The 21,910-nt window shown below is 43.1% G+C and overlaps 1 protein-coding gene across 1 annotated transcript in view; it reads left to right on the forward strand.

Moving 5' to 3' along the window:
- AP3D1 (adaptor related protein complex 3 subunit delta 1) overlaps positions 1 to 21,910 on the forward strand; it is a 42,736-nt gene that overhangs the window by 525 nt on the left and 20,301 nt on the right. Inside the window, exons 2-9 of the mRNA XM_009096851.4 lie at positions 13,201 to 13,296; positions 14,096 to 14,176; positions 14,765 to 14,845; positions 16,666 to 16,773; positions 17,114 to 17,243; positions 18,559 to 18,698; positions 18,962 to 19,035; positions 20,742 to 20,791. Coding sequence (XP_009095099.1) covers positions 13,201 to 13,296; positions 14,096 to 14,176; positions 14,765 to 14,845; positions 16,666 to 16,773; positions 17,114 to 17,243; positions 18,559 to 18,698; positions 18,962 to 19,035; positions 20,742 to 20,791 — 760 coding nt within the window. The remainder of the gene's footprint in view (positions 1 to 13,200; positions 13,297 to 14,095; positions 14,177 to 14,764; positions 14,846 to 16,665; positions 16,774 to 17,113; positions 17,244 to 18,558; positions 18,699 to 18,961; positions 19,036 to 20,741; positions 20,792 to 21,910) is intronic.

Raw genomic sequence — 21,910 nt, forward strand, 5'->3', positions numbered from 1 at the left:
CGGTGCTCATCTTTCCATTCAGCGTGTTGTGCTGTTTGAGATATGTGATATACATATGGAGATATATATATAAATATATACACACGTAAATGTATACGTGATTTTTGCAGAGGAATAATACGGAGGAATTCCTTCCTCTTCAGCCCTACAGTCACGTGCTGTAGTCAGCTATATATTCTTCACCCTGAAGCTCTTATACAGGAGAAGTAAGCTCCTAATTCAGCTTTCAGACCATTCATGTTTAGTATCTCCTGACTAAATTGTCCTTCTCTGAGAGCTTTTCTAGGCAGCAATCAGTTCTCCGTGTTGGCCTGTTATCCACTCTTGTGTGAGAAGCACGTGATCAGGAAATTAGTATAGGTGAAATAATTAGTCATCAAGAACGTGTTATGTGAGACTCCACAGTGAAGTGTCACGTGGTAATTGAGAAGTAACGGGCCCCAATGTCATTTATGTTCATCTTCAAGTAACTCATGAAGCCTGAGAAGCTTTCCTAATGTTGGTCTAACAGCTGGGCTTTGCTGGTGTGTTGGGGGGGTGGCTGTGCAGTCAGTGTCAGCTGTCAGAAGCTGAAAAGTTGTAAACCTGTAACTAAATGAAGAATTTTACTAGGACAACTGATCTTTCTTGCTGCTGCTATTGAACTGAAACAAAAAGTACAACTTCCAAAATCTCTGTGAAGCCCGTGGTGCACAGGACAAGGGACTGTTTGGTAGTGAGCATACCTGGGAAATTTCTCTTTTTAACAGAATATGCTGAGTTGGAAGGGACCCACCAGGATGATTGAATCCAATTTATTTCAGCATATGTTAAATTTATGGTATTAGTTTGGTGGCAGAGGAAGGCAGGGCTGCTGTGCAGTGCCCTGAAAAATGTGGGGAACACCATGAAGTAAGCAACAGCAAATTTGTGTGGAATTTATGAGCTTAGTGTGTTCTGCCAGAGCAGGACCTGGTGAACAGTATTCTTATGGAGCCCCTCCAATGTGTTGTGCTGCTTTCAGTAAATCTGCTTTATTCCTTTGTGCATAGGACACAAAGTGTTTCATCTGCTGTCAAACCCCCAAGGATCCTCCTGGTGAAGGTCCAGTCCTTTGTGGCACCAGTTCTTTGAGAAGAATTGAATGTTCTTTCTAAAATAATTTTGTGACAAACAGCTTCATAAAGAGAATTAAGAGCCACACCAAGATTGTTCTCAGTCTGTGACAAGAAATGGTTAAAATGCATTGGCTTTGGTGCCCTTTGGAGTTAGGGAAAAACCTCCCTTGAACAATTTTGTAGGGCTCTGTGTACTTGTAGGAAGCTGTTACTGGGGTCTGTGCACACTCTGGGATTCAGTGGGGTCAGAGTAATATGTTGTCTCAGAACAGCTGGGCTGCAGCATGATGGGATTTTAAACTCTTCTGTTTGGAGTGCAAATGGTGAGATTTTGAAATAGATAACTACAGGGATAATTCCTTTTTATATCCTCATGAGCACAGAAAAAATTAAGACCCAAACCAGAATGTGTCCAGCTGATTAAGACATTGCTCTGGTAAAACCTGTGTGTTTGGGAATCCTTCAAACATTTATCTTAATTCCAGAGATTGGCTGCAGACAGCACAGGACTGTGCCTTTTCCTGGCTCAGCTGGAGAGAGCTGTAAACCTGCTGTTGAGCTTTTGGGTGTGGATTCAGTGCTTCCCAGGCAATGGCCAGGGACATTGGCTAATTTTTAGGTGATGTTACAAAATCAGAATGCTGTTTCAGAGGAAGTAGGTGCAGAAATTTTTCCTCTTTTCCCTACAGTGTTTCCATTGTTCATTGTATCAGTTGAATGTTGCTCCTGTAGTTCAACCAACGTTTGTGTGTCTCAAGATAAGTGTCTAACCCTAAGACAGACACTCTGTCCTGATCAGAAAAGGAAATTTGTTTTAAAAAAACAGTGTGCTTTAGTGGGGAGGATATTGGCTATTGGTCTTGGCTCAACAGGAGTTTCTCCAGGAAGAGTTGTCTCTGGGAAGGAGCTACTGTGGTTGTAAATAGCAATGATGTGAAGGCAAGATTGTTGTTTTGACTTCTGATTTACTTGTGCTTTTTGCAGGAGGTTAGTTTATTTACATGTCTTGGGTTTTGTGTTTGGAATTTAATCACATGGAAAAATCTGCCATCACTTATTCCCTCATGTCTCCGGGCGGTCTCTCCTGGTAGATCTGAGATGGAAAGTTTTATTCCTTTCCATTTCTTACTGAGGTACCACATGATCATATCTGGTGTTTCGCAGCCCATCGAGGCTATACCAGTGCGAGTGCTTGACACCTCAGTTCACACTGGGTTTCTTAGTGCAGCTCTTTGACAGCCCCACTGTCTTCTTGCTTGGTGGGTTTGTGTTCTTCCTATGTTGCTGTGAGCCTAAATCTCACACCCCAGGGTGTGTCTTGAAGTCAGAGCAGGCTACATCTCTCATGGATGAGTTTTGTGTGCTGCTCAGCTCGCTAGAGGAGCTGAGAGTGCTGGAGGCTGCCTGGCCCTTGAGCTCACAGCCTCTCTGCAGCGTGTTAATTCCCTGTCAGAGGCATTTCTATTGTGTGACCCATTTATTTTGAGTTTAAAACGCTGGAACTGAAGGGATGGATGCCCCTAAGGATGTGAGGCAGGAGAAAGGAGGTGGTTAACACAGTCCCTGCTCTGTGCAGACTCACTGTGTCCATTTCCGGTGTTCTGGGGAGTGCTGGAGCTGCCTGGTCCTTCTGCAGGGTCAGTGCTGTGTGCAAGGAATGAGGTGGCACAGCAGCATTAGCTCCCTCCCAGCTCTGACACGTTGTGTTTACTTTCCAACAGATGCTTTCATTCCTGTGGTGTTTCCCAGTGCCTGTTCAAAGCCAGACTTGATCCTACTGTGTTTTCCTGACTTTTAACTTCCAATACCTCATTCTCTCTCTTTCTTTTGGAAAAGGGATGCTTTTGCAAATGGAAGTGGTGTTTTTCAGCAGTTATTAGGTAGTTTTGTATGCCATGGAGTAACTTCTCCTACTTTGTACCTACTGCTTTGGGATCTGCTCCACGGCATGCTCAGGAGAGGAATGCCTTGTACCATAGGCTGTTAAAATATACTGGATTTTTGCCAAGATGTCCAAACTAATAAATTATATCTGTTCTCCTAAATATACAATAAGGGACAGGATATTTCTTTGATGCTGTTTGGCTCTTGCACAGTGTTTTTCATTCACAGTTAAAAGTTAGTTTTTCCCAACAAGGAAGCTCCTGTCAGATGCTGATGTGAGGTGTTCCTTTAGAAAACAGAAATTATTAAATAAAAGAAACAGGTATTAATGAGTGTGTTTAGGCTCATTCAGACAGTAGCCCTCTGTTTTAGGTGTCTTTGATTTACTGCAGGACACTTAAGGAAAGAGAAGGGATTTTAAAGAGTCCTGTACTAAATATCTGTGCACTTCTCTTATAACATGAGAAGATTGTCCCCCTCTTTTCTCAGAGACTCTGCTGTGTGTGCCTTCATGTTTTTGGTAATTGATACTTTCAGGAGAAATCATAGTGAAAAATTCACCTTTTCCTGTCTCACGTGTTGGGTGATAAGTATCTCGTTGCTGGTTTACACTTAAACTGTTTTGGAGGAGTGAAAGGAGCATTCAGTGCTGCTGGTTGGGAAAAAAATTAACTTCAGTTACTAATATAATGCTGAATGAGAGCGGCATTGTGTGTCATGCTGTGAAATGTGTGGTCAGGCTTTCCAGCCTGCCAGTGGCTTCTTGCTGCTTACCGAGTGTTACCTGAGGACAGGGCACTTGTAGTGTTAAAAAAGCTTTTTTCCTCTAAATAAAGGGCTGCTGTGTTCCACTGCTGATTTCCAGCTTCTTCTGACACATTTTCAGATGAAACAATGATGTGAGGAGTTTTGAGGAATCATTTCATATCACAAAACTCTTCTGGGCTCAGCCTCTCCTCAGGCTGAGGGCCTTCTCATGCTGTGGCTTCTGACAGCCTGCCCTCAGCCACTGGTGCAGTATTGGTATTTGATGGTAAAGGATGTGGGATGGAACGTAATCAGGGAATTTTGAGGAATGCTAAACAGCTTGTTGGTGCCTGATAGAATAGACCAACTGCTGGGCCGTGCAGTTCATTGATGACAGACAGCTCTTTCAGGCGCTGCTTCTCGATGATCAGTTACTGTGTGTCATGTACGTGTTGGTATCTTTGAAGGCAGCTCATTATTCCACCCACTTCCAAGTGCATCTACAGTTGCTATTGTTAATTCTTTGCGCGTGTGAATCACTGCAAAAGACAAAGTCGGAATTAGAAACAATACACAAAGAGGGTTGGATAAGGACCTCACACCACTTGGTGAGAAACCAGTCTGGGACTGGCCTGCAGGGCCCAGTGTGACCGTGTCCTGCCTTACCTGCTGTGTCACGGACACAGAGGGCCTGGGGCATGGCACATGAGCCAAGATGTGGGCTTGTTCTCCTGTGATTACAGGCAAGAGCAGCTGAGGCTTTGCATTAGTGCTGCCTTTCATTAGCTTCTTGCTTTCTCCTGTATTAAATATTACTTAATTGACTGTGGCATAAGTGGGGATAATAGCTTTGTTCCCAGTCCTGATCGTTTTATAGCTGCGGGTTTGAAACGCTGCAGACAGATCCATGTGGAAATAAATATTGTACCTAGGCAGGGCCAGGGGAGAGGAGGAGCTGTCTGGTACCTAAGAAATGGAGTGACCATCCACTGTTCCTCTAGTGAGGCCAGGGGAAAAACAGCCAGAAGAATCAAAGTAAAATATGGATACAGATTGCATTTCTGCACTGTGATCAACTGCAAAGAGTTGTTTATTTGGTGCTTTTTGTTGCAGATCTTTGTCCTGGTGCTGAGTGCAGAAAATGGGGTTTTTTTGTGGTTTCTTTCCATCAGCGTCCATGAAAGTGACTGAAAACCTCTTCCTCCACAGTGTGGGTTAGTGATGGCATTTGTGTACAGACAGCACCTTTAGGTTTTTCACTTGGAGGTGTTCCTGGGAGTACATCCAGTTCCTGGTGCCCTGTGAAGGGCAGCGTTACATGACAGGCACAAGAAAGAACCAAGTCATGGGACTGGTTACAAGGAAGCATTTGTGTTCATTAGGTTATTAGAAACTGCTGATCATTCACACTGAGAACTTGAAATGCTTCATCATCTAAGGGGGAGTCTGCTAAAATCCAGGTGTCAGGAAGCATAAAAATATTTGAATAGAGTAAAAGTTGCAGAAAATAGCATTTTCTGTTATTGGTGGTGGTAGTTTTAGTAGCTCAGAAAGGTGATTGAGGGCTTTTTTTTTTAAATAAAAAGCAAATGTTGAAACTAACTGAAATAAGCAAATGTTGAAATTAACTGAAATAAGTGAGCCCTGTTGAATCCTGAGTGTAACTGGGTATTAGAAATGTTTGGTTCCTGCCAGCCCCCCTTCAGTCACTGCCCAGCAGGCTGAGCAGTCAGTTTGTAAACCTCATAGCTGAGTGCTGGTTTTTACATTAGCTTTTTCTTTTTTGTTGTTATTTCCATTATGACCTAGGTGTTCAAACCTGACAACATCTGCTGAGAAATTCCTGTGTTGAAAGGTGTATAAATGGAGGGAGGTGTTGATGTGGGAATGTTGAAACTTTCTTCTGGTTGGCTCAATCTATGGCAAAGCTGTATAAAATATATTGCCCCAAGTGGATCACTGTGTTAATCAGCTTCAGCCTTGAGAGTGGATGTTTGTTTAGTGTGAGTGGTGTGATTGTACAGCAGGGAGGAGGTGAACAAACTTACTTTAATTGCACAAATATTTGTGCTGAATTTAAGAAGTCAGGAATGGCCATGAACCATCTTTTTCATTGTCCTTCTTACCTTTCCATAACTGCACAGTACTCACAGCTGTGCATGAATCAGTGTTAGAGCTTTGTAGTACTTTGTGTTTCATTTTTATTTGGTATTAACACATCATTAAGCATCTTTTTTTGGTTTCTCTCTGAACTACTTCAGTCATCTGAGTCTCAGCAACAATAGCTACTTTAGTTTCCCAAAAGGAAGTGACTGCTTCCTCTGCATCCAACAAAGCATGTGCTTTGATGAAGCCTGCCTTTATCAGAGCCTGAAACTGCACAGAGATGTCTGGAACCAGTAAATTGAAAAATCTACTGTAAAAACACTTGCATAGCTTTTTACATAGTAATGTAAAAATAAAACTTTAGGTACATCTTGTATTTGCAAGGATGAGCACTTTTATCTGACACATCTCTCCAGGCTTAAAAGTTGTCTGCTCGGATATGGCTTAGACAGCACAGACCCCTGAGGATTGTTTAATTGCTGTGCAATTAAATTAACAAATGCTGTGATCAGACTGGAGATGTGCTTATATTAAGTGACTGATCAGACTGGAGATAATTAAGGGACATCTCTAGACCCTTGCTGCCTGCTTACTGATTTACTGGTGTTTGGGGCTTGCTGATTGGCACTTTCCTGATTCCCAAGGTGCCAGCAGTGATCTTGGCCTTGCCCACCTGGGAGGGGGCCAGGATGGCACACGTAGCTTCAGTTTCCTGCATCAGAGTCCTGTGGGCATTTCAGTGTGAAATCCTGAACTGTCTTTGGGTGAACCACCAAAGAGGAGCTGTCCATGGGAGACTGCCAGGACACCCCAGTGCTTGGAGGGATGCTGCAGGTGCTTGGAATCACTTGGGACAAGCAGCTGGAACTCTCCAGCTGTTTCTTTCCTGCAACCCAATCTTTATGCTACAAACCTGTGCAGAAGATCCTGTGTGTTTTTCTTCTGTGCCTTAAGGGGCTGTAGTGGCTGGTCTGGGTTTGGCTATCTGCCCTGAAATTGGTGCACGGTACTTGCATAGATAGCATTTCTCTGATATTTTAGAATAAGGTTCAAAGTTTTTGATTGGCTTATGAGTCACTTTAGGATGGATGTGTGCATGCATCATTCCAGATTTCAGTTGGTGTGTGTAACTTCACAGACATTAACAAAAGAAAAAACTGTAACCCCATGCTTTGCATTCCTTCCTCTGTGTTGTTTGTCTGAGGAGTCTTGTGACCTCCCTGTGCTTGTACCAGACAAGGGGGCAGTGGGTAATGCATCGTGTTTCTAATAAATAATATAGAAGTCTGCTGCAAATGAACCAGCAGAGCCTCGTGCCTCTGGTGTTGTCACTCAGAACATTGGGCTGGGATCTTAAACCTACCTCAGGGTGAGCCAGTAAATCCCTGGAAAGCTGGGTACCAAGGGCAAAACTAAGGCATGTTAAAACATGTACAGCAATGCTGTTCATCAACAGCTGAGTGAAAGATAAGCTTGGCTTTCTGAAAATGCCTTTCAGTTTCCTGAGCCCTTTGTTGCAGCTGAGAGCCCTCTGCGCTGCTGGACTCAGGCTGTGTAAACCCATCAAGATGAGCATTGTGCAGCTTCCCACTCACTGCTGATCCTCTGTTCTGTTCTCAGCTGCTTTGCCATGGTTTTGGTGAAGTTACTTGTGAGGAGCATGTGTGGGAGCACATGCCTTGGAATTCTTTCTATCCAGCCATGGAGTAGCGTAAACAAAAGATCCTGTTATTTATCTCAAATAGCTTTTTCTACAGGACTTAAATAATACAGTGTTTTTATGGAAATAAATATATAATGTGTTGATCTTTAATGCTGTGTCTAAGTCAGTAGAAAGCAGCACATTTTGCCCTTTAATGCCCTTGTCTGTTACTTCAGTTGATTCATTCCATACTGTCATGGTACAATGTGCCCAGATACTGCAAACACTACAGGTGTTCTCTGACTGGTTCAGTGCTGTTTGACATCAAGTGCTGCTTTTGGGGGTTTGAGAGAAGCCGGGCAAGTGGTAAATATTTCCTCCCAGTCTTCTTTCTGAGGCAGCTGATCTGTGCTGTGAAATGGATCTGCTGCTTGAAGCACAAACAGACATGAAAGTTCCTTAACCTCCTCAAGGTGTCTTGGGGTGTGAGTGCCTTTGGTGTTGAGCATTGTGGTCATGTTAGGAAGTTGCAGCAGTGGGCATCTTCCTCTCATGTGACACCATCATGTGCTTCTGCTCAGCATGATCTCACAGAGTTCATCTCAAAGTTCTACCAAAAATTGATTAATCCTGTAGAGTTAAAACAGAAGAAATGTTACATTTTGTGCATATTTTTTTTATGTTCTGAGTATTCCAAACATTTCTGTTTCACCATGGTATAGTTTCAGAAAATATCAGAAAATATCTTGTTCCTTGTGGCATTTGCTGTTAATAATTCTTTCCTTAAAACACTCTATTTAACCTTGGAAGCTCAAGAAATAACAACTAATGTTCACTGACATCTTTGATGTGGATGGAAGCACTTGGATGTTGCAGTGACAAGCTTGAATCTCAAATCAAGTGCATTTGGTTTGCTGGGCTGCAACCCAAAGTGGTAGGACTGTGAGTTTGCCTTCTCTTGAGTTTAGAAGGGGGTTTTTGGTTGGGATGGCATACAGCTTCTTAAAGTCTACTGGAAATTAGTTGTTTACGTGATTAAATTTAATGTAAAGGTTCTGTAGTGATCTCCATCCCAGTCGTTGGTGTGTTCCTGTCAGGTAATGACAGAAAGTACAGCATGGAGAATCACATTTCTTAGGAATGTAATTGTACAGATTAGTGACTTTTTTAAACTTCTTATTCTGATTGCTTGAGAAAGAGAAGTCCTTTGTTGGCATCTCTGAAATTGTCAGCAAACCCCAAGTTCTGTCTTGGCTTGGAATAAAGCCTTAGTATTTTTCAAAGTTAAGTCAAAAAACCTGGGTGGGAAATGAAAAATCCTATAAAATGGCATTTTTGGCTTCTTACCATGACCCAGTCTCCCCTTCCTCCTTCCATTTCAAAGAGACTGTATATTTGATTCATGATGCCTTCTTTCTTATTTTAGCCACTCACATTCATTTAAATGCACATACTTTCTAGGTGAGATCTTGGAATTCTTGAGAAATTTGGGTTTGTTTTAAAAAAACAAAAAGCTTGTGCATTTTGTTAATGGATATAAAATATTCCAGCATCTCATTGGGGACATACTTTCAGAAATGCAGTTGTGACTGTGCTGTTCTCACAGCTCTGTTGGGTACTCTCTGCTCACATCTGCAGGCTGCACTTGGGTTTTAGCTGGGCTGCTCCGGGCATGTTCCTGTAAGGCTCCTTGGGAGAGAGAACAATTGCCAGAGTGGTTGCTATAGCGTTTCATTAAGGAACCTTTCCACCGAGGCAGGGAAGGCTCCTTTCCCACTTGGCAGCCTAGCAGGAATAAAAGAGAGCCTCAGCTCCTGGCCTGCTGCTCTCACAGCCTTCAGCTCTGCTGCTGGCAGGCAGCTCTGCCCCTGCTCCCACCCTTCCTCCTGAGAGGCTTCCTGTGTCTCATGGCTCTGCCTGTCCTCACCACACCACACTGGCTCAGGGGCTGCCTGAGCATTGCCTGGCCCCCTCAGAGCCATCTGGCTGGGCACATCCACGGGTCTGTAAATGCTGGGGCTTAGAAATGCTCCTTAGTATACTGGCCAGGATGTGTGAGCCATCAACACAAAACTGCAAATTGTACCGTCACAGAATTAGTAAGGAATTAATAGCTAAGAAATATATTGATTTTGTAATGAATACTGGGAGCAGAAATGAACTCTGGGCACTGCTGAGGCCCTGGCTTGAATCCTGGGGTCAGTTTTGGGTCCCTCGTGATAAAAAAGACATTGAAGGGCTGGAGCGTGTCCAGAGCAGGGACTGGAGGACAAGTGTGATGAGGAGCAGCTGGAGGGGCTCAGCCTGGAGAAGAGGAGGCTCAGGAGGGACCTTCTGGCTCTGCACAACTCCCTGACAGGAGGGGACAGCCAGGGGGGTCGGGCTCTGCTTGCAGGGATCAAAGGGACAGGACAGGAGGAAACTGCTTCAATCTGTACCAGGTGAGGTTTAGATTGGGTATTAGGAAAAACTGCTGCATAGAAGGGTGGTCAGGCATTGGAAGGGGCTGCCCAGGGCAGTGGTGGAGTCACCATCCCTGGAAGTGTTCAAAAAACCACGTGGGTGTGGCATTTGGGGCATGTTTTAGTCATGAACATGGCAGTGCTGGACTAACAGCTGGTGAACTTGTTGTTCCTTGAGGGCTTTTCCAGCCTCAATGATTCTGTGATTCGTGGAACCTCAAAAGCATTTAAGGAAAAACGGAGCTACTTATATCCTGAGAAATATTTGGTTTTAATTACCACACTAGGAAATTCCTATATTAGAAGGATTTATGCAAAAACATAATCAGTGCTGGGCAAAATATCCAGGTTTTTTTGCTGTGTCAGTATGTAAATGTTAAGGGTTTTTTCCTTCCAAATATTTAGGGCTGAGTGAATAGAATTTTTTTCATTGCATCAAATGGTTGTTCTCCTTTTTGCTGTGTGGTGTGACCCCACTGAGCAGCTTGTGGGCTGCAGTGGGGGCTTTGGGAAGTGCTTTGGTGCAGGTTATGTCCAGCACTGTGCCCAGGTTAGGGTTCCACAGCCAGAGCCTCACTAAGGATCTGTTCCTGCCTCCAGGTTCCCTCCCAGTTCAGTGGGTGTGAAATGTGGCAGCAGATGCAGCCGGGTGTGGTGCTTGCCTTTCAGATTTAGGAGGGAGACTGCATAGATCAGTTTTCCTCATATTGCTCATTCACAGCAGTCCCACTCCACAGGATTAACAAAAAGTTAATACCTGCTGATCCTGTAAAGCTTTCTATATATAGTGCCTGTCATTCCTTGGAGTGTTTTGGGATTTGAAGTACAGCTGTTTCAGAAGGACTTCTTTCTGCTCTCTCTAATCCCTTTTTTCAGTCTCAGATCTGATTCTGAGTTCTGTAATATGCTTTTCCAGAAGCTGGGCTAACTGGTAGGCAGGGATTTGCCTGTGGGATGTTGGGGCTGGTGACTCTGGAGCCTATGTTCAGCTGTGCCAGGCTGGGCACTGCTGAACTTCCCTGTGCTCTATTTTTTCCACCTCTCCTGCTCACACAGTGGTTTGTGCTTAACTCTGATGAGGTTGCCAGGAAGATTAAGCTAATGTTTGAATAGTGTGGGTATAGATGCAGTGGGAAATAAGTGAGGCTTTTGGTTATGGATGTAAAGACTGAGAACCTGTGTGTCAGTGTCCTTGTGCCTTGAGAACCATCACTGGCCTTGCTGCCCAGGATGTGGCAACAAGATACACACATGAAGGATTCTGTGACACTGTTCCAGTGTGCTCTTCTGTGAGCATAAAATATTCAAGGCCAAGTACAATATATTTGTGGATCAGTTGCATATTGTGTAAGTCACTCTTTCAGCATTTTTAATGAAGTATTTATTTTCTACCCTCAGAAGGTTTTTTTAGTTTATACTCAAGAGTTTAAACTTCCCATGTGAGTTGTCAGGACCTGAATTGCTCTCAGGTGAAGGGTTTATAATCCCAAATCTGCTTCTGGGTAAAGTCACCTGGTCACTGTGTTGTTAAGTGTTTGGGGGTGATGCCATCTCCAGTTTTGGCAGATGCAATCCACTCACTTGTATCCAGGAGAAGAGAAGGGATCTGTGTACAGGAAAGGGTTGTTTGGTGTTTACAGTGCCCTCCTTTAACATGAGAATTCCCACTGGAAGGGTAGCATTTCTATCCCAAGTGCAGGCATTTAGGAATAGCTTAAATTCCCTTGAGTTCATTCTTCTGTCTGCTGAGCACCCCCAGCTCTCCCAGCCTGGCTCCAGAGCAGAGGGGCTCCAGCCCTGGCAGCATCTCCGTGGCCTCCTCTGGCCTGGCTCCAGCAGCTCCACATCCTCCTGCTGTTGTTACCCGGGGCTGGGGCAGCTCTGCAGGTGGGGTCTCACCTGAGCACAGGGGCAGAGGGGCAGAATCCCCCCCCCCTCCCCTGCTGCCCACGGTGGGGGCTCAGCCCAGCACAGGGGGGTTTCTGGGTCAGTGCCCATGGCCGGGGCAGGCTGAGCCTCTCACCCACCAACACCCTGAGTCCTTCTCCTCAGGGCTGATTTCCATCCATTCTCCACCCACTGTTTCTATCAGCAAACTTTTGTGACTTGAATAGTATCATTCCAGGACATTTGTAAAAGACTAAAAAATTATTGTATTAATACACAAATATTAATGTAAAGGGGAAAAATGTTGATTAAAGTCAGGCCACTAGACACTTCTATGCTGAAAATATCCTTTTGGAGGAAGGTAGTGGTATTCAGGCAGGGATTAGGTAATCCGGTTCTGACCTGGTTCCTCTGGCAGCTAGGAATGTGAAATACCCTGGTGCATGCATGGCTTTGAGAAGAGAGATTATTTCTTTGCATTTAAATTTTCATTATTCCTGTAGCAGATGCCTTCAGTACTTAAATAATAATTAATTGTGAGCTGGAAGAATCTTGGCTGAGCAAATTCTGCTTATAAAGTAAAATCTGTACAGATAATTTTAAATCACATGTTTGCCACATCCTTCCCACAAGCGCAGATGTGATTGCTTGGAAAGATGTGAAGCACCAATATTTAAATGTAAACATTGTGACATTTGGCTCTTTGAATTGCTGAGAAATTCATAGAAATAACTGTTATTTATCAAAATGTGTAAATGGCAAAAGGGCTCATGGAAGTTGAGAACCAGATAGGGAATTCATGACTTTCCATGGCTTGGGGGATCCAGGAAGCACCTGTGTCCCTTCCAGGCCTTGTGTTGCCTCCCTGTGTTGTGGGTGCACACCCACAGTGTCATCATTGGCAGCAGGTCCAAGAATGGAGTGTTTTCATCAGTCTCCTTTCATTTGTGGGCTGTTAGCCGTGGTTGACAGTTCCTTCTTGTCACTAATGAGCGGGTGTTCTCTGACGTCCCTCTGGAGGCTGTGAGTTTTCTAGCAATGGTGAACTCTGGTTTTGTTCTGACCTCTGCCTACTCAGTCTCCATTGAACAACCTCATGTTTGCAGATTTTTGAATCTAGAGCTTTGGAGTGAGTGGTGTAGTTATGAGGGAGAGGCAGAAGGGACAACCACAAAAAAAATCTCATATTTTGGTTTTGTAATTGAATTGTGGTGGTTCTTTTTAATAAGCAATTTTGTCAGAATTAAGTGCTTACAAAATCATGTGTGTGTGAGATTGGTGCTTGCAAATGCTGAATTCTGCTGCTTCTCCCCACCAACATGCTGGAAACTTAGAAACTGGTGGAGGAGTTCAAATTTTTGTTTGTTTTCCTCAGGCAAAATACATCTCACAGTGCATCGACGAGATCAAGCAGGAGCTGAAGCAGGACAACATCGCAGTGAAGGCAAACGCAGTCTGCAAACTGACCTATGTAAGTGCCCTGCTGGGATCCCGTGGAACTGCAGCTGCATTTTGTGCTTTCCTGCTGATTTGGAGCCAGCCTTGGCTCTGGGTGCCTGCTCTGCCTCAACTGCTCTAAGTGCAGTCTGTGGGGGCTTCACTGCCTCAGCTCTGACATCAGAGGCTGCACGTTCCTGCTCTGTTTGGTACAGCTGGATTTAATTGTGATGGGTCAGGAATTGAACCTCATTTAAAACAAACAAGTTAAAAGAAATTGTTTTCAACTCGATTGGTTCTTATGACATAGTGACATGAGCACTTGAAACTGGGTTTGTTTCTCTCCTTTGTTGACAAGAAGACAGAAATTTTGGTAAAGATTCTTTTTGTGGCTCTGTTATGGTTTTTATTAAAAGAAAATCAGGAAGAAAACCCTTCACACCAGTGCTTATATAACTGCGTATCACAGAATCACAGAATGATCTGGATTTGAAGAGACCTTAAAGCTCATCCTCCTGCCACCTCCTGCCATGGGCAGGGACACCTTCCACTATCCCAGGATGCTCCCAGCCCCATCCAGCCTGACCTTGGGCACTTCCAGGGATCCAGGGGCAGCCCCAACTGCTCTGGGCAGGCTAGAGCTGATGCAAAGTGTTGAAAACTTGTCATGTCTTTCACTTATTGTGATTGGTGCAGTGTGAGTGGTACATTGCTCAAAACCTGTACAGTGTCATTTTCAGACTCCTGTTGCATCTTCAATTTTGGGACATGTCTTGATCTATTTCCTTGAGTCTCTCTATTTCAGAAGCTTATCTTGGCTTCTCTGCTCACAGTTACAGATGCTGGGCTATGACATCAGTTGGGCTGCTTTCAACATTATTGAAGTTATGAGTGCTTCCAAGTTTACATTCAAGGTGAGTTCTCTGTAAGTGCAGCTGTCCTGGCCAATCTGTCAGACACCTTTTGTGAAAAGCCAGGGTATTTTTATGTGAAGACCACCTGAGATTCTTAGTACCAGGCATTTTTTATTCTGTTATAGCTTTATAATTTTTCTTGAAAGATTTATTTTATGTTCTGTTGTAGACCTTTTTCACCAAACATGGTGGAATGTTGCTTCCTAAGAAATTATTCCCTAATGGGGCTTTATACCTGAAACTCAGGAGTCAACACAGACAAAATAATTGTAGTAGAGAATCCTACCTTATTTCTGCAGCTTCGTGGTCACTGAACTGTGTTGTAACAAAATAGAGAAGGTGAAGGTAGTTTTATTATCCCTAAGACAGATAAATTATCAGTAGAGCATTACTTGTTTGAACTTTCTCTTTTTTGATATAAACCCCCTTTTCTAGGGGAGCCCTCTCATGCCTCTTCTGTTGTACAAACCTACTCATTCACCTTTTTAATATTGCTTATAAAGCCACCAGCTGTTTTTCACTTCAACATTAAACATTGTCTAAACTGACTTAAAAACCAACCTTGTTTTCCTCCTTGCCATTTCCCAGCGCATTGGTTACCTGGCTGCCTCCCAGTGCTTTCATGAAGGGACTGATGTCATTATGCTGACAACTAATCAGATCAGAAAGGTAAATGCTCAGTTCTTCATTTCTTCTTGCAGTCTCTCCCTACTTGTACTTTCACATCTGTACTGAGTATTTCTCCATGCGGAATGCAGAGGTGTTTCAGTAGAATTCTTGTTTTGCAGTCTCCTGGCATTCCACAAGCAGAGGGATTAATGAAACACTCAGGAGCTGTGCACAGGCCCTCCCTGTGCTGTCTCAAACCAGCTCTGTGTTTGTTCAGCACAGAGAATGGGGATAGAAATAACTTTGCTGGTCTCTAGGCAGTGCTCATAAGAATGTAACAGGCAGGAAAAATGTCCCCATTCCTGAAGTAAAATGAGCAGTGGCTCAGGAGTGACATGGCTCCACAACACTTCTACTTGTGAGGGATCTTTTTGTAATTCCACATCAGACTTTGACTTCTCTGGTAAAAATGGTGTAGAGTCTATGGAAAGTTTTGTTTTGTATTCATGTACCCACGTGTGTATTCATTTTCATAGGGCTTGATCACTTAGAGTTACTGGTTTGCAGCATAGTTTTCCCATTCTTGAAATTACAGATATTTTTTTAAGCTCTTGACTTTCATTTTTTAAGTATCACTGCTTTAAAACTTGACTGATCCAGTACAAGATCTGCCTACATTTTACCATTTTTACCAGGAACCAAAATGTGTTTTCCTTGCTTAAAAAAGAGCAGTGGGATGTTATCCAGTATCTTCCCAAAGAGCTAGTGCTTTTCCCTCTATCTTTTGAACTATTTTGTGCTGAATGTGAATATCTATTGTCTATGGTGGATACTTTATTTTACTGAATTTCAGTCACTTACTGACTACTTCCACTTTGTGCCCAAGTTTTTACATAAAAGATAAAAATCTCTTTATGCCTTTTCATGTTTCATTGATCCAACAACTTGAGATTTGAAGGATTTATCAGTTCTCAAAATACATTAGAGCCAGGATGAATTGCAGTATTTTGCTCCTTAAGAATTAGATTGCATTATTCTTAAAGTAGGCTCTAATTTCCCACCACCTGCAGCAGGTTTTTAAATGAGATGTAAATGGCACAGAACCCCAAAGGCCTGGCTATGTTTAGCTCTCCTGAAGCAGCTTCAGTATCCATGTGAATCTGGACTCTTCATTCAGCAGTCCATGTGGGAATGCTCTGTGCAGCTTCATGTTTGTGTTTCCTGGTACACAATTTATAATCTATACTTTAATTTACTCATAGATTAATTTTACTATGGGTGACTGACTTAAGCTTAGAAAGACCTGAAAGAGTATGGAGGTCTGATTGGGATACTGACTACAAATAGATCCAAGGGAACTTGACCAATAAAGGTGTTCCAGACACGTAACTCTGTCCTGTCTTTGTGGACTGGTAGTTGTGGTGCTGCAGCAGCTTGGGAGAAGAATAATCTCATTTCTCCACTAGATTAAGGTGGAACACCACTCACCAAGAGTGCTTGTTCCCAGTGAAAATGACACTTGGAATTGGATTTAGCAGGGTTAGTGTTAACTACCAGTTTTTTAGCACTTTAAATATGTTTGTGGTCCTGTAATGAGTGTTTAAAAACTATTTCAATTCCCAAAACATCACCAAGGTATGATCTCTCTGATTGCTTTTATGTTGTAGTCATCCATCTCTTGTTTAATTATGGTTCTTTGTGCCCATTATTAAACCCCAGGCTGGCTGTAGTTTAGCAGGTGTTAGTAGTTGATAAATAAATATTCCCATGATGAAGAAGCTCTGCTTTGTTTATGTTAATTGCCTAAAATTAGTGTGAGGAAGTTGTTTCTTGACATTCTGTGTGATCTTAAATTTTTGAGCGTGTTTCTCTTTTTTCAGGATCTGAGTAGCCCTAACCAGTATGATACTGGAGTTGCACTGACTGGCTTGTCCTGTTTTGTTACTCCAGATCTTGCCAGGGACTTGGCAAATGACATCATGACATTGGTGAGTTGATAAGGTTGAAATAACTTTATAACTATAGAATGTTAAGTTATTCAAATGTGGTAAATACCTTAAATTAGAACTGATACATGTGAAAGCTGCTGCTTCATTCTTGTGGGGGTTCTGGGGAACTTTTACAGACCTTAGTTAGATCAAGAGGATCACTTTGAAGTGCATTCATTAGTTCTGGTGATAAACAATAGTGTTTTGCTCTTGCCTCAAAGCTGAGTTTTCAAAAAGCAGTTGAGTCTCCCAGGAAGAGCTTTGGTGACAGCGGTGTGAGCACAGGAGCTCTGGAAACACGCATGTGCTCAGAGCCTGACTGCAGTTGTTTCATTCACAGATGTCTCACACAAAGCCTTACATCAGGAAGAAGGCAGTGTTAATCATGTACAAAGTTTTTTTGAAGTACCCAGAGTCCCTCCGTCCTGCATTTCCTCGCCTTAAAGAGAAACTTGAAGATCCAGATCCCGGTGAGTGGATTTTAGTGATTTCCTGCTGCTCTCACACATGGAGGTCTATGTGCTTGTAGAGCTTGTGGAGAAATGAGTACATGAAAAATTCTGTAATCATCTTTTGGGCACTGACTCCCCTGTTTCAGGGTAGGCGAGTATAGAACAGTTTTGATGGGTATTGCCATATTAAAAATATGTTCTTTAAAATGTCCATTTCTTCAAACCCAAAGCTACTGAAAATGTAGCAGTGGGTTAAACCTTCATGGACAAAGCAGCTTAAAGTTTCCTGATTTGTTGCTTACTGAACTTGGCTATTGAAAATATTTCAGTTGATTTTGGGGTTTGGGGTTCTGCTTTTGTTACTACTTGTGCTTTTTTAGCAAGCTGCAGCTGTTGAGTTGCAGTGGACACACTTAAAATTATTTAACATTATTTAACATGTATTTTTTATTTATTTGGGTCCAGACTGCTCTTTGGACCCTTCAGTACTGTGTCAGTGCAGGTCAGCAGCAGCACAGGAAATCTGCAATTGCTCAGTATCGTATTCACATTTTTTGCTCAGTCTTTAGGAGGTGCTGGTGTTCCTCACTGCACCAAAACACTTGTTTTAGGAATTCTGTGTGTGGTGTGTATCTGATCTCCCATTGATTTGTATCTGCAGTAACAGGGAGAAATTTAATTGCATTTCCCAACTGTTTTATTGTGGGCATGGAATATTTATCTTCCAGGGACAATGTTATTAAAGAAAGCAAAATCCCTCACCTGCAAAAGAGGAAGAAATTGCCTGTTAAGCTTTGTGGAGTGAAGGATTGCTCTCTGCTGGGACACCCAGCCTGTCTAGACTAAAACATTCCAAACTGACAATAACCTGTGTCAGAGGCTGAGCAATGAGGGGAGTGAACGTGTCCAGTTAGATTGCTTAAGGATTTATTTTCGTTTTGTATTTAAACATTTTTAAATAATGCACATCAGAAGTCAGGAGGGATTGGAAACTTTCTGGTTGCTGATTATTGATTGTATTGTCTGTGTCCCACAGCCAGCTCTTCACAGTCCAGGGCAGGGATGTGGCAGTGTGCTGTTTTTTCTCATGCTGGACCCAAAGCAGATACCTGGCTTGCTGCTTCTTAGAAAATAGCCAGAATTAAATAAAACCCTTTCTCAGTTTGCTTTTACATCCCTGTACTTACTGCCTCAGGGTTGGCAATGAGGCCAAACCATTGGACATACAAGTCTGAAGCTTCAGCTGCTTTTGCTGTGGGGGTTCTGCACCAAGAACTTCAATTACAATGAAGGCATTGATGAGATTTGTGCTTCTCCCTGTTGTTTTGCCCAGGTGTGCAGTCTGCTGCAGTAAATGTGATTTGTGAGCTGGCTCGACGCAATCCCAAAAATTACCTTTCCCTTGCCCCGCTCTTCTTCAAGCTGATGACGTCATCAACCAATAATTGGGTTCTCATTAAAATTATAAAACTGGCAAGTATTCTGCTTTTTGTTGACAGGATTAGGGTTCTCATTCAGTTACCTTGGGTGTGAAAATGGGTTTCTTGCTGGGAGGCATAGTTACCATTCAGTCTGAATAAAAAGAAACCAGGAATATCTTCTAATGTTTGTGAATGTAACCAAAGAGAAAAAATATGTTAATATAGCTTGGTTTAAATACAGTGAGCTGTAATTTACATGATGTCTTGAAGCTGTTGAAAAGCAGCTATTAACTCACTTTTCTTCTTATTGAATAGTTTGGTGCTCTTACTCCATTAGAACCAAGACTGGGAAAGAAACTGATTGAGCCCCTGACCAACCTCATCCACAGGTTTGTGTGACAGGTCCTGCCTTATTCAGTCAGGACTGGGGAAGGGCCTGGTGGGTGGGTCAGTAGCTGGGGTGAGGATTCATTTTATCATTTTTTGACTTTTGGTATGTTGGCTTCAAGTATCAAAAGATATTCTTAGATAAGGGTTGTTTCTGGAAAACCTGAGTGAGATAAAATACCTTAAAGGAAAATCTCTGGGTGTCTGACTGTCAGCATGAATTCCTCCAAAGGATGGATGAAAATTGGAGCAATTTGCTTTCCTTTCACTGCATTTCAAGCCAGAGATGACTGTGGAGAATGTATAAAAAGCCTCAGCTGTGTATTTGCCTCTCCTATTCACCTCTCACATTTGATTCCTGACTTTAGGAGTGCCTTACCCACCAAAGCAGCGTGACAAGGAATATATTAAAGCCCTTTCTCATGCATTTGGCAGCTCAGATGTGTTTTGAAAGAGGTTCTTACAATATATATGTTCTAAATGTAGATTAAATAAAGTTGAAGTTATTTCCTTGTCCTTGTCTGTTGCTGATTTGTGGTGGTGTAGTGGTTCTAATTCTGAACTGAAATCAGGAAATAGATGCCTTGGGGGGAATACATGGATTCTCCCTGTTATGAAGAGGAAGTGTGATCTTATGCAGGAGTTGAGTGAAAAAAGTTTATTTCTTTTCATGTGACAGAGCAAGGTTTTAAGCAGATATCTGTGTAGCCTTGAGAGCAGCTCTAGCCAGAGGATTTCTGTCCATCCTCATATTCTTTTAAGGCAGTCTCAGAACAGACCAGCATCCAGGTACCTCCAGGGAGTTGTCAGCAGTAACAAATAGCTACAGCCCACCAGAAAAAGCAGGAGGATGGACAATCCCACCTCCTCTCCCCAGTTCCCACATGAGTAATTCTGAGTTGTGGGGACTGAATCCTCTTTGGCTTGGTCTCCATTCAGTCATTTGGGGTCTCATAATGAGTCACAGCATGCTGAGCTGTCCCACCAAGAGCCCAGGGAGCAGAAGTGTTGGTTTTGCTTCTCAGCATCCCAAGCTGACCCTCAGGGCATCACTGTGCCACTGGAGCTGTGCTCCTTCCCTGTGTGCCCTGCTCCTTTGAGGCTTGGCAGGTTCCTGGCTCCCTCTTGTACAGATTGGGCTTTGTAAGGACCTCTGCAGTCCTCAGAACTGCACTGTCTGTGTGTTCAACTGGCACAAGCAGCCTTGAATTTGAGTTTTGGGGGAAATCAGGCACTGGAAATGGGTTGATGATTTCCAGGGAAGGGAAGTGTGTTCCTGCATCCCAAGCCTGTGCTGCTGGGATGTGACTCACTCGCTTGGAGAGAGACTTGAGCTTCTCCAACTGCCTTGTCATGAATTTTTGACCTTGGGCAGAGGATTTAATTTGATTCTTGGACAAGATTGCTTCAGTATTGTGTGACTGGGGCTGGAGTTTGAGTAACCACTTCCTTCCATATTCCTTGTGTCACAGTGCTCTTGCATGCTGCTTTTCCAGGAAGATTTTTGAGTTTTTAAACATTTGTTTAAAAATTCCTCCCCCCAACAGTTTTTAAGTGAGAATCATTTCATCTGCTTGAAGGGATATGGAGCAGAATATTGACAATGTCTTGTGAAGTTCAAGGTGCTAACTAGCTCCAAGATAGTGCTGACAACTCTTCAAAGTGCGCTGGTTTATTCCTTATTTAATATACCTGATTTCTGTTTCAGCACCTCAGCCATGTCTCTCTTATATGAATGTGTGAACACAGTAATAGCAGGTGAGAACTGAAACTTGGAACCTATTAAAAAAAAAACGTGCTGAACTTTGTCATCAACTGACACCATCTGTAAACCTTTTTTTTCTTTAACTTAATGTATTCTAAAATGCAGTAAGTCTCCTGGCAAACTTTGTGTTACTGTGGGGCTGAGATTCTTTGTTGGCAGTGGGTGAGGCAGTCACTACAGCTGTGTTGTGTTTGCTGAAGGCAGGTACAGACAATGAGATTATTTATATGCCAGATCCTAAATGTTGCTACAACTACAAAATGTACCAGCAGCAATGGAATTAAAACAAGTGATGTCTCTTTGCCAAGTTCTCTTATGTGATGATGGATCAGACATCTTTTTTTTTTAATTTTGCAGCTTTGCAGTTTAAAAATGGGGTGTAATTCCTTAGAGGAGGCAATTGGAATTACTGATTGGCAGTTTCAGTTTCTGGGGAAGGGATATGAGCTCCTTAACTGGGAGGGTGGGAGAAAACAAAGACAAAAAGGGATAACACATTATTGCAGCTCAGGCTCGGCTGCAGTATCAGAGTGTGGAGCAGAGGGTTATTGACATTCACAGTTGGTCTGTCTGTCTCCTGTGGGTTCTCTGGATAATGGTGCAGAACTTGCTGTGCTGGGTCAGTTCAGAGAGGGAAGAGAGATCTGTCACTCACTGTATTCCTTCAGGGAAATGAGGTGTCATGATGGGAGGGAGAATAACACAGAGGGGAATTCCATTGTGGCTGAGAGTGGCCTTCACTGAGATCAGTGGGGTCATTCTGTGGGTAGAGGGGGAATTCACCCACCCAGGACACCTTAGGGATGGTGATGTCAAACTCAGAGCCAGCAAATGAGCCCTGAAATGCCAGAGGAGCACCTGGCACCTGCCAGCCCTGGAGGTGACAGTGTCCAGCTCAGCTTCCCTGCAGGGACAGAGGGCAGCACATGGCACCTGCTGAGGCACAGCTGTGCCAGCAGCAGTTACCAGGGTGAGCCCACCTTTTCTGTAGTGGGACTGTGTGCTGCCAGAGCTTTCAAGTGTCCCAAATAATCAACAATGGCTGGCTTGATTAAAGCTCCAGTCTAATCACATTAAACTCCAGGATCTGTTGCTGCATCCAATTGCAGTAG

The sequence above is a fragment of the Serinus canaria genome, chromosome 28 (assembly GCF_022539315.1).
Source record: "Serinus canaria isolate serCan28SL12 chromosome 28, serCan2020, whole genome shotgun sequence".
Classification (NCBI taxonomy): Eukaryota; Metazoa; Chordata; class Aves; order Passeriformes; family Fringillidae; genus Serinus; species Serinus canaria.